The 12,586-nt window shown below is 41.3% G+C and overlaps 1 protein-coding gene and 1 long non-coding RNA gene across 3 annotated transcripts in view; one reads left to right on the top strand and one right to left on the bottom strand.

Annotated features, from left to right (window-relative positions):
- Positions 1–7,222, top strand: part of LOC106895922 — a 16,144-nt gene extending 8,922 nt beyond the window's left edge. Inside the window, exons 1-4 of one of the 2 annotated variants that reach the window (XR_001413545.1) lie at positions 95–169; positions 2,051–2,199; positions 5,236–5,633; positions 7,171–7,222. This is a non-coding gene — a long non-coding RNA (uncharacterized LOC106895922). Of the gene's footprint in view, positions 1–94; positions 170–2,050; positions 2,200–5,235; positions 5,634–7,170 lie in introns of those variants that run through there. The other variant, XR_001413546.1, reaches the window with a different exon arrangement.
- The window catches only part of CFI (complement factor I), a 34,569-nt gene continuing 23,740 nt past the window's right edge, over positions 1,758–12,586 (bottom strand). The window contains exons 5-12 of the mRNA XM_014955592.1: positions 10,593–10,703; positions 9,042–9,158; positions 7,825–7,863; positions 7,236–7,339; positions 6,493–6,608; positions 5,486–5,760; positions 4,320–4,421; positions 1,758–2,207 (exon numbers count right to left, since the gene is read on the bottom strand). Of these exons, the coding sequence (XP_014811078.1) occupies positions 1,990–2,207; positions 4,320–4,421; positions 5,486–5,760; positions 6,493–6,608; positions 7,236–7,339; positions 7,825–7,863; positions 9,042–9,158; positions 10,593–10,703 (1,082 nt within the window). The 3' untranslated portion in view covers positions 1,758–1,989. The remainder of the gene's footprint in view (positions 2,208–4,319; positions 4,422–5,485; positions 5,761–6,492; positions 6,609–7,235; positions 7,340–7,824; positions 7,864–9,041; positions 9,159–10,592; positions 10,704–12,586) is intronic.

The following is a 12,586-nucleotide window of genomic DNA, read 5'->3' as shown; positions in this document are numbered from 1 at the left end:
CGGCCCGCCGCCGCCATCATCGTCCTCGGCAGGGGCCGGGCCTTCTGCCGCCGCGCCTCCGCCCGCCCACCGCCGCCCTCAGGGAAGGGGCCGGCCCCTTCCCGGGGAAGGGAGGGAATTTAGGGCTGGAGCGGGATCGCGGGTCCCTCAGTCGGTCGCGGGTCTCTCAGTAGGTTGAGGGTCCTTCAGTCGCGGCCGCAGCGGCCTTCCCCGGGCGGCAGAGAGAGGGAGCGGGCGGGTCAGAGCGAGCCGCGGCGGCCCATGGCGCTGAGGGGGGAAAGTCGGGCAGAGCCTTTCGCCCCCACCCGCGGGCGGAGAGAGGGCCCATTGCAAACCTGCCCCCCGAGCGTCCCCAGCGCCTCAGGGGGCCCCGGGAACCTTCCCCAGCCGGTCCTGAGAGGGGCCGGGGGGCGGCTGGCTGCGGCCGAGCAGGGCGGCGGGAGGTACCGCTGTATCTGATAATGTGAAACCCCAGGACTTTAATTTTTTTTATTTGGAAAGCCTTTATTTGATGACAGTGTTAGAAGTGGCGAACTTGGTGTTGCTAAATGTGGAAGAGAGAGTGATAGCCGTTTGGAGGAGGCATCGAGGCCTTGAGGCCTTGGGCTGGATGGATGGAAGGGAGGGAAGGCTCAGTGTGTGGGGCTGGATGGATGGAAGGGAGGGAAGGCTCAGTGTGTGGGGCTGGATGGATGGAAGGGAGGGAAGGCTCAGTGTGTGGGGCTGGATGGATGGAAGGGAGGGAAGGCTCAGTGTGTGGGGCTGGATGGATGGAAGGGAGGGAAGGCTCAGTGTGTGGGGCTGGATGGATGGAAGGGAGGGAAGGCTCAGTGTGTGGGGCTGGATGGATGGAAGGGAGGGAAGGCTCAGTGTGTGGGGCTGGATGGAAGGGAGGGAGGGAAGGCTCGGTGTGTGGGGCTGGAAGGGAGGGAAGGCTCGGTGTGTGGGGCTGGAAGGGAGGGAAGGGCTCAGTGTGTGGGGCTGGCAGGATGGAAGGGAAGGCTCTGTGTGTGGGGCTGGAAGGAAGGGAGGGATGGCTCAGTGCATGGGGCTGGATAGGTATAGTGTACAGACTTAATACATTTATATTGTTACATAAATTGTGCGTGTATGTCTGTGTGTACATAGAAATGTAAATATATATATACACACATGCAGTAAACCTCTACTTGATATTAAGAGTTTGTTGGAGACCAGAAATACATATATACATACACAGAGAACTTAAGATAGTAAAGATGCTTTTTATTTAAATTGAAGATTCAAGTTATTTTAAAATTCCTTTGTTGTTTGCCACCAACTGTAGGTAAATGAATAAAACTTATAGCTACAAAAATTGCCCCAAGCTAAATGATCAGATGAGGTATATTAACTGGGTAAAAATTGTCTGAGTTTTGTAGCTGAAAGAGCTACCACCGAATTTGGGTAATTTTTGCATTACAACAAATCTCCTGCTCTTAGTTAATCTGTCAATTGATAGAAGGTCTGAGCCTACTTTTGGAGTGAGCCTACAGAATCAGCTGCCAAGCCAGGCAGAATCCTGAGGGTTTCTAGTGACCTAGGCCTTTAGATGGTGGCAGCTCTTCAAAGAGATCTGATCTGATCCTTTCTGTGAAGTCATTTTGCCAGTGCAGTCATTTTCCAACGGCTGGTCTCAGTGTGGTTGTTCGTTTTAAATAAACAACCAACCACAACTGAAATGCATTGTGAAATGTGGGAAAAAAAAAACCAACCAAAGAAAGTAACAACAAGGGAAAGATATTTTAATTTCCTTGCTTTTATTAGAGACTTTTGCTGCGGAATCTTGTGACATGAAAATCCTCTTCTGCAAAATTGTGGTATTCATAGAGTGCTAAGAATTTTCCAAATATATTCTTTAAAGATTTGAACTAGTTGTTGCTAAGTTACATGGCTGATGATTGTAAAAAAAGACTACTGTTCATTTTTTCATGGCTGATAAGAGGGAAGTAGTATTTAATTTTCTGAGCTTTAGATATTATACCGTGAAATGAGACTCCTTGTCACATGGTGGCTAATCCAATCATAATAGGTGGCGACTTTGGTGTACACGCCAGGATGACCAGCCTCCCCACAGTTCTCACCCCAGCTCACGATGCCCCAGACGTACGCCACGTTTTCTGCATCAAAACAGACCAGGGGTCCTCCTGAATCACCTTTGCAACTGTCGATGGAGCCATCGTAAGTACCTGAAGCGAAAGAGGAAATAAAAAGCAAAAATAAGTTCATATACAAGCTGGCACACAAAACAGAGCTCAGGTGGCTTTTTCAGGTCAGTGTTACTTCCTGACAGATGTTTGCATAATGGTCACCAGTAAAGGAGGTTCCCAGTCTTTTCTGTCTGTTCTCGTTTCTTTTGTAAAGGAGGTTCCCAGTCTTTTCTGTCTGTTACTTCTCAATTCCTTTTAAGTGAGGCCTCTCTTTACATTTACATGGCCAAATTCTCCTTTTTTTTGCTTTGATGTCAGTGATGAGGCCTCTCTTTACATTTACATGGCCAAATTATTCTTTTTTTTTGCTTTGATGTCAGCGATGTGAGTCTTGTTTTACCCTGTGCAATAGCGAAGAATTCAGCCATATAGATCATATATATTATGATATCGTAATATTTATTATATCATTAGAAGTATCTCATAAAAAGTGAACAAAACAGAAGGAAAAAGGTAAAAAGATTTGTAGGTGGGTTCCTGTGGAAACGAAGCTATCGTGATATGCGTGTGGCTACGTGTCTGCCTCTGGTGGCCTCTCTACCCAATAATTCACTGTCTGGTTTCATCTGTACCGAGCTGTACAGAGAGGCAGAGGCCTCAAAATTATTTTCTCTGCCAGCTTCGTGAAAATAGGTGGGCACGTACAAGGAGAGCACGTGAGTGCTGGGATAGGAGGGAGAGCAACTCCCTGGAAGTGCCCTCACTGCAAGGTCTTGGTCACAGCATGGACTTTTTGCAACACCAGATAGCAGCCCTGAGATACTTTCTTAAGTTTCAGCAGTCACAGAATTACTCGTTTGCAATTCAGCAAATAGAGTGCTCGTAAAAAAAAAAAATCAATTAAGAGTGAAGGGTATGATACAAACAGAAACACCGCTACAGAGCTAGAATATGACTTACGCTTTGTCCTATTTACTCAGTAAAAGTTTACTAATTTCTAACACCCTTACTACACTTTTCTGCTTGGTTGATTGATGTAGTATGAAGGAATCCACACTAAGCAGGAGTATCCCAAGTTTTTAAAATTATAACCTCTTTCTTGAATCTCTACGTTACTGAGAAAGAGTTTTGTGAACTTTTCAGAGTTGGAGTTACTAATCCTATAAAACAAGATTTTATTGCCTTTACTCAGTTTAATTAATATTTGCTTGTATAACTAACTCTGGCTTGTATAACTAACTAGCCCTTCATTCCAAAGTTTGTATTTGCATCAGGGAGGGGAAGCTGACCTCACATCCTCCTTTTCTGATGTTGTCCCATGTGATACTTTGTTCCCTCCTCGTAAAGTATGATCATTTGAAATACATTGAAGGTCAAGGAGATAAGTTACGGAACTTGCACAGTAGACAAACCCAGTATCTTACAGATTTTATGCTGAATTTATCATGAATGATTTGGCTTTTATATATGTCTTTCATTTTTCTTGTTAAGTAGCTCGTTTAAATACTACCTTTACCACTTGGTTTAAAGAACAGTTGAAACTATCAGCCCTGTGAGTTTGAATACTCATTGCTCTTTAAGTCATGTATTTGGCATTACCTTTTGTTCCTTTAGAAGGAAAAATGCATGTATTCAAAATCCTTATTTTAGTACTAGGAGGGACAACCAGTTTCCTGGCCAGACTAATCTTAGTTTGAAAAGTTAATTGTATTTTTCCTGGGGTGCAGTGTGGTAGCAGCAAATGTCTAAGCAGATGAATTGTCACATTCTAGTCATTGGGACTACTGATGTGCTCTAAAATAGGCATTTGCTTAAATATGTTGCTGAATCAGGATCCATTATAGTAAAGATAGGAAGCTCAGTGGGCTGTAAAGTACTTGTGGATTTTATAAAACATAACTCAGATTGCATGCTGAAATTTGCCCACATAATCATAGAAACTTAGCATAATGTCATCTTAACTCTGTTTATAAATAGATGTATAATGGTGGATGCATCTAGGCTCCAACGGCTTGCATTTTGCTAATGGTGATAGTGTGGCAATGGGTATATTGTCTTTCCCAAGTCTAAAGGATTCCCAGCCAGTTTTTCTGACCTTATAAACAGTGGGTTTGATGGTACAGAAATTATAGTAAGAAAATTTATGCTTGCCTGCACATGCCATTTGTTTAAAAAATCGTCCTGGATACAATTCAGAACAATTCTGAAATAAATTAATATTGCCCCACTTGAGGATGTATTGCTTGGTGTAACCTAGAAAAGAAAAGAAGAAACTTTTCTAAATAAAAAGAGGTAAACATGTATTTGACACTTTAAATACCATAAATTGAAAATTATATATTTGCTTATCTACAGAATATAATCTTCAATATTATAAACCAGGTACCTTAAACTGCCACTAACACGCTGTATGAATTGCAGTATATTGGCCATATATTTCAAAATAAAAGCAGATTGGCTTAATTGCAGTGTTAAATACAGCACTTTCATTTTGTGACACTTTTACACTTTCTTTGTCTTCCTCAGTTGTTTGGGTTTTTTTCTCTGTTTTCCGTATCAATGTTTTCAGACACTGGGAAACTGGTATATTGTTTTCTGTAAAAGGGAGATGTGGCTGATCATCCTAATTACCTTTTTTCCAGTTCTACTCTGTCTTTTTGGGATGAGTGGACCAGATATTGAAGACAGAGGTGAACTATGCATTCACAGGGTTAGGGAGGTTCTCTGTTTTGTTCTCTCTCTGTTTGCTAGTAATTCCCAACTTTGCATTTGCTTTATGGGCTGCTACCGAGTTTGGACAGGAGAAGCCTCACAACCAGCACGTAGTAGCTTCAATGCCAGGCTGGAATCACTGTGATACAGAAAACAAATGCTTTCTACATCTTTGAAAGATGTATTTGGCGTGTCCAACTGTGCAACCTTCTCAGGGCAAAACTCGAGCACAGCTGAGACAGGGTGTGCCGGGTTTCATCGCTGTTGGCTGCAGCTCAGACTCTCCTGGTTAGGGGACAGAGGCTGTGACTGTGGGCCACTGTGAGCTACTAACTGCTACATTTCTTATTGTTAGGGTTCTTTTCAACCAGGGGTGTCCTCCAGATCAGTTTACCAGGAGGCTGCAACAGCAGAGGAAGCAGTACAGAAAAGAGAACCACCAGCGAAAGCCAAAGCCGAACCGCAGCCTGTGTTTTCTGTACTCAGCCTCTTCCCAGTGCTTCGTGCACAGCTGCTCTTCAGCCTTTTCAAAAGGAAAGCTCACCACAATTAGAAAACGAGGGATGCAAGTAATACATTCTTGTAGCAAGCACTAAAGCAAGTACCTTTCTCCAGTCCCCATCCAGAAACCTTGCATCTGTCACCAGCCTTGAACATATACTCCGACCAGGGGATGCAGGCAGGGGTGCTGTACTTCAGGGAGCATTCTCCTTTCCTGAAACCTCTCAGCTCCAGCAGAGCAATGTCGTTTTCGTAAGTTGACGCATTATACTTCTCATGGATTATCAGTTGGTTTAGTCTGAAAGTGTCTGTCTCTTTGTCATACAGTATTGTATCCAACAGCCCAATCCAGACACGGTACAGATGAACTCGATTTGCCCTGGAAAAGAAACAACAGTGAAATAAAATATGTTTTCGTACTCAACACAAGCACTGTACGTTTCAACTAGCTGTAAACGTTTGCATTTTATCAAAGTCTCTCTGGAATAAAAATTCATATTCTATAGATATAGTTTCTTTCTGGACTTGCTGTCCAGGTTTTTCTAAAGTGTAGCAAATGCAAGGCAGATGACACTGCTGCCTAGGGCAACTAATACTGAAAAAAAAAAGCCATTAGAGGTCAGCCTCTGTGTTCAGTGCTGTGACAGAGAAAGCAAGTGGTTTTGCCTCTCTGATTTCAAGTGTAAAAAGAGTGAGCAGGTGTGGATGGGATGCTGGGACTGGCAAATCTTCCCTGTCTGCTCATGCTTGTTCTGGAGAGTATACGACCCAAGGGACATTCTCAGGGAGCAGGTCCTGGACTTCCCCAAGGTGGAGATGGAGAAGAGAGGAGGTCCCTTGTACCTCCCTTTCAGGAAAAGTGAACCTTTTACAGCAAACCTCTCCTACTCTGGGACTGAAGAACGCCGTGTCTCTTCAAACTCATCATTACCTTTTCATCTTTCTGTTCACTGCCAAAATATTCTATTTTCTCTGAATCTTCCCCATCATTAATGCGAGGTTTAAATCCTTTGATTCATTTGGCGAACAGGTAGCTAAGAAGGGCAATAATATCCAAACCAACCTTTCTGCCTTGCAAGAAGAACGTAAGTTCCCAGTTTGTTGATTTTACCTGACGCAGTGCGCAGCAGTCAGAACCCAACAGCCACCAATGTAAACCCCTCCACAGTACACTGTTGTACCTTCATTGCCAGTTTCTTTAATTGCCACTTGCCAAGGGAATTCACCCTATTCAAACAACAAACACCCACATAATGTGAAATCATTATAGTTGTACTATTTTTAGAGCATAACGGGAAACACGCTTCTTGGTATAACCTCATCTCCTTGACTATATCTGATTGTAACTAAAAAATCTGCTATCCAGAAATTGTGAATTGTGTTCCATCTGATAGAAAGGATATACATTCTAAAATGCAGTAATTTTGTTCAATCTTCTGACTTGGTGTGATGCCTCCTTCCCCCCAGCTTTCTGTCATGAAAAGCCTTGCAGCCAGAGAAACAGGTGTAGAATCTCACCTGGTATGATCAAGTACAGCATTTTTGACTGTATTCTGTTTCAAAGGTGCAAATTTAAATTCCATTTTGTCAGAAGTGTTATTTCTAGCTATAGTATTAAGTATTTTGCTGAATAATTTTCAATGTGTGCTTGTACTGTGATGCTCAATTTTGCATGTTTTACTTTATAAATTGTGCTTCTCTTTACTTTTGTTCAGTGCAATGCTACTACTGCTGCAAAACATGAAATTAGTGTTGTAGCTGATTTTGTTATTTCTGTACAATTTCACAGGAGGACAATAATGCCCACTGAAATTGATGCTGAACAACCTGGTATCTGGTAAGGTTTTTGTTTACCTTTCTTGCAATCTCTCCACCTACGATTCTTTTCCGGCGAGTTAATGTGTGATTTGTAAGACCGCAGTGTACTTGAGGAAGAAATGTCTTTATCCTTTTTCTTTCTTTAACAAAAAGGAAAAACGTGTCTCAGAATTCAGGTATCCATTCTCTCCATTTGGAGACAGGTTTGTCTTTATCTTGAAATTTTGAGTGCTCTGAGTATGCCAGAAGTTGCAGTAGTAGGAAAGCAAAACCCAAAAATTTTGGCGTCTGGTTGTGCTTTGAAAATTGCTTGTGTCTTAGCATCACATTACTTCTCCTAATTTCCCACTGCTGCTTGCACTCAGGTAAATAACTTTAAAGAAGTTCCCCTAGATTTGCTGAGAGTTACCTCCACCAGTTGCCAAAACATGCAGATGCGGATCCTCAGCCAGGAGGATAATTATTATGGCATTCTTGAAATTAGTGGAAAGCAAGACAAATAGTAAGCCCCAGACTGTGTAATACTAAATCACAAAGTCCAAATATCTGAGTGTTCTGGATCTGGCCAGCTGGCTGGGAGTTAGAAAGCCACTAATTAAGCTTTCGGAGGGTAAGTTACACTTACCTTCATCCATACTGTGATTTTCAGCACCATTGTCTTTGCCTGTAGCAGAATAAGAAAGTACTAAAAATACTGGTAAACGCTTAAATTTGGTCTGTTATTTGAATATATGTTTGTGTGCCAAAATCGTGGTACACATTTTAAATATACACATTTAAATGCATAAGTGCTCAGCATTTCACATGGACAGCAATATTCTCTCAGCTTGGTGCCTGCTGTTCCCTTTCCTACTAGGCACCCTTTGTCTGCCTCAGCCTACAAATGACCTCTGTTCCAGCAGAAACATCTACCCTGCTTTCCATGCCCAGGGAGCTCTTCTGCAAAGAAACTCTGAGAAATGGCCTCTTTTTTTTTTTTTCTGCTTTTTGATCTCTAAAGTGATATCCCATTCTCCTCCACCAGGAAACAACAGAAATTCCTCCTCCTGCCCCATCAACCTTTGGGAGCTTCCTAAAGCCCAGAGGAGTATTAGGTAACAGGATTTTTATTTTTTTTTGTCTAATTTAGATGATGCTGTTGTGTACTGTGTACCTCTTTTAACCAGGAGGTTATTCAATATGAGAGCTAAATTAATTGCTTCCTGAATCTGGTTTGTCAGCTTTTTTTCAAACAAAATGCCCATTGAATTTAGTTCCCAAATGGAGGTTAGGGATTGGGTCTGTTCTCGTGTTACTGACAGCAATGTTTACATTTAGAGTTCAGTTTACCTTTACCAATTACCATTTACCAATAGTGTTTACTTTTTGGCTTTAGACTTTGTCTCTTATCAGAGCAAGGAAAAAACATTCTAATTTCAAAACAAACCAAAATCTTCTCATCAGTCAGGGGAGCAGCACAGAAGAGTTATTATATTGACAAACTAGATGAATTCCTCATCTGTGAGGAAAATTATCCTTCCTGCCCTGTCTATGCTTTCTTCACAAATAGGGAATACCAATTTGATAGATGGCCACGTAAGCAAAGGACATAATCTGCCCTAAGCCTCCTAAAACATAATCTGTTTCTTCCTTCCTTTAGTTTTCTTGCTATTCTTTTCTAGAAGGAAAGGGAGAAAAATTCTGTGACCTTTTCTTCATACTACGCATAACATAGCGCTGGGAAGATTAATTCTTGCATGCATTTTGGTTTTGCTAATCTGTTAAATAATTTAACACTACGCAGTGTGTAGTTTCTAGTTATAATTGAGCAGAAAGAAACAAAACCATCTTTCGGAAGGAAACCTGCACAGAGAACTCGAGCTTCATCCTCTCCCGTGAGGCAGTCCATTTCTTTGTTACAGACATTCTTATTTGGAATACAGATATCTGACCGACAGTGGAAACTGTTGCCTCTGCACTCTGGAACACAGGAGAATTACAAATGTAAATCACAGGATCACGTGGTTTGAGAGCTTTTTAAAATATAAACACAATATAATATCCCCATTATGGGAGACTTGGCTGTTCATAAATAGATCACAAAAGCAGGCTCTGGAAGTGTAAAACAAAATGAATACTTGGTTCTTCTCATTTTACAATTTTGAAGTTTTAAGACTTAAAAAAATGTGGATTTCTGTTACCAGTTCAGTAGTGTACTTCTAGACTTGCCAGTTTCATCCGCAAAACATGCCCACACCCAACCTCAGCCAAAGGACCTCCAGAGGAATTTATGATCCTTGGGTCAAAATTCCTGTCCAAAATCAGAGTCCCAAGCTGGCTTTTGATTGAATGAGCTAAATGCAGGGTTAGGAATCAAGAGTCGTATTTTGAAGATGCTGGATTTAATAACTTATTTCTTCTAAAATTCTTGATTATATGAAACGTTGTTACAAACCTGAGAATCCCCATCCTTTTAATTCCTGTGATCACTTTGTATGTTACCTAAAGCAAAGCAGTGCTTGAATTTATGGCAGGCATTTTTGAGCTACGTTATAACCTGATGTCAATCTACTATTTAAGGATATATGTCTTTAATAGAAAATCAGATAGTTCTCTAAAAGTATCCAGATATCCCGATATGATCCAAAGACCACTGAACTCAGTTGAAATACTTCTTTTGAAGCATCGTTTTGAGCCCATATGGCTGAAACAGCACTGTTTTGGTCAAGTGGAATGACTAAATGGCCTCTAAATATACGAAGACATGGCTATTTCTTATTTTCTTCGAAAATGCCTGTGACTGTGTTTCCATGGTTATCAGATGTAATTTACTGACAATTGTAAAACTACAGAAATTAAGGTTATCTAGGGATAGCGATGGGATTTGTAACTCACATTACAATTTGGCACCTGAAACCCAACTTCTGAAACTATTCTCCTGCATTCAGGTCATGCCACCTCCATTCCTTGGCTGTAATCACAGCTGGAATTGCACATACTGAAAGAATGACTGCTCATAAACAAGCAATGTGACAGGAGCTGTTCACAGATATTCTGGGATCAGTAATAAATTTAAGATAGATCCTACTTTGGTTTAAAGATAATTCTTTGGAAAAACAGTGTCTTTGTTTAATTACTATTGATTTCTCCCACCTAAACATATATTTTCATTCTAACATGGCTCATTTTTTTGTATCAGTGTTTAACAGCCTCCTAAATAATCTCTTTGTATTTCCTCATCCTCTGAGGGAATCCAGATTCTCAGAGATCACTTGCCTGCTTCAAAAAATTATATTATGCCTACTTCTTTTGCACTTTGAAAAGAGACTTTAGCTGTTACATCACTGTAAACATTCTTTGGGGGTGGTTTTCTGCTGAAATGATTTTGAAACAGCTGAGAAAGGAAATTATTACCTTTACAGCACAGTTCATCGCTTAAATCTCCACAGTCATTGATTCCATCACAGGTTTTATTCAGAGAAATGCACTTCTCGTTGACACAATGAAACTCACCATCTGAACAAGCTGTGCAGCATGATGAAAATGAAGTTAGTGCAGAAATGTCTATAGGTTCACAACTGCCCACAAAAATATTCTGCTTGTGCATTTTATTCTGTCAGCAGTTTGGCCTGTCAACAGTAATGTAAATGGAATCTTTTTTACTGTTTTAATCGGTTTCTCATGAAGCTTTCAATGTGACCACTTATTTTCCTCCTCCAACTTGCAGCAGCCTGGCAAAAGGGAACTTCATTTCTTCTAGGCAAGGACTAAACCAGAAATGATCGGTTCAAACCCACTGTAAATTATTCAAGTGATTAAGATGGTGGATGTTCCCCCCTAGAAGGAAGCCACCAAGCCTCTGTGAACTCCTACCTTTGTGGCATGAGAAAAACCTAAGACAACTCATAGCTTATAAGCAGCAGCTTCTCAGGCTGATGCTTACCAGTGCTGAAGAAAGCCCAGTACAGAGAAGAGAAAGCTGTCAGAAGTCAAAACGTGGACTTGATTCCACTTCTATCAGTGAGAAGCTGAGGAGACATGAGCAGATGACAAGTAGTCATGCTTGTCTGGCCTCAGCGCTGCTCGTGTCCTAATTGACCTCCTTCATAGACGAAGCAGTGAGTAGGAGGTTGTCACCTGTCTCCTCACCAGTTAACAGGGGAGAGACAAGAGTTGTGGAATACAGGCTACCTCGGTGCCCTTGGAAGGGATGGGGGAACAAACAGAACCATGGGTGAAATATATTTGCTTTTGGGAAGTACCTGTAAAAATACTTTAGGAGCAACAGTGATTTTCCAAACTCATAAACTCAAGACTGTCTTGACCCAAGACTGCCTCAATTGTCTTAAAGTCTGCAAAAGGGTTATTTTAAAAAAAATCAGAAGGTTTCAGCACAGGTTTGCTGTGGCTGAGACTTCGGCAAACTAGGTCCTAATTATTTTAAATGAACTTAAAATGTAAGAACCCCAAATAGATATAAAACTAAAAAAACCTACTAACCTCTGAGATTTTCATGGCACTGGAGGCTAACAAATCCCTCATTACTACCTCTTGATTTCATCTCTATGTGACATTCAGCAAGACTTGTCTCTAGGCCCCTGCAAGTTATTTGCAGACAGTGCAACGAGTTTAAGGCAGATTCTGTGATGCCGGAATTGGCTCGGTAATATTCAGCACCTCTGTGAGAATACAAATAATAATAACAAATTATATCATTTCACAAGGGATTGCCCACTGCTTTTGTTGTTTAGAATTTATATGATTTTCCTCACTGTTAAAGAGTTGCGGTCATGGCTAAGAAAAAAAGCAGACTTCCCATGGAATTGTCTGGGGGTAAGTAGGAGATGTTTACTTGGGAAGAAAAAGTAAAACAAAGTGATCATTTTTTGCAGGTTGCTGCATAGAACTGTCCCTAAATGTGTAGCTCGATGACGGTCACTGATTATCATGATGGATAGAAACATCTCCTTCTGTAGCAAAACTCGAAAGCTTGGATCTCTCTCTTGATGTGGACACAGGTGAGCCATAATTTGCCATCCTGTATGGGGTCAAGTATCCTTGATGTCATCAAACCCAATGAGCTTCCTCAATATGCTCACTGCAAAGGCTGGGATTAACAAATTTTATCTCCCTTGGGTTTACCTGAGCGGTATCCTCTTACAGTTTATATGTCCCCTACCTTAAAGAAATATGGATCAAGTAAATAAGTAACTAGAGAGGCTTAAAAATGGGACTCTGGGGCTGAATGCTCTGTCCCAGGACAGACCCTTCTCCGAACAGGACTAGGAAGTGTTTACTTCTCACCTAGAGGGGACAATTTAGGGCTCCGCAATGGCATTTTTAGTCTTTGGGTAGGGTTGGGGAGGGACCCCTACCTGACTAAGTTAAATTAGTTGTATATGTGTAAA

This window comes from Calidris pugnax, unplaced genomic scaffold (genome assembly GCF_001431845.1).
Source record: "Calidris pugnax isolate Ruff unplaced genomic scaffold, ASM143184v1 scaffold271, whole genome shotgun sequence".
NCBI lineage: Eukaryota > Metazoa > Chordata > Aves > Charadriiformes > Scolopacidae > Calidris > Calidris pugnax.
The sequence above is the reverse complement of the archived record's forward strand: the minus strand, read 5'-3'. Positions and strand labels throughout refer to the sequence as shown.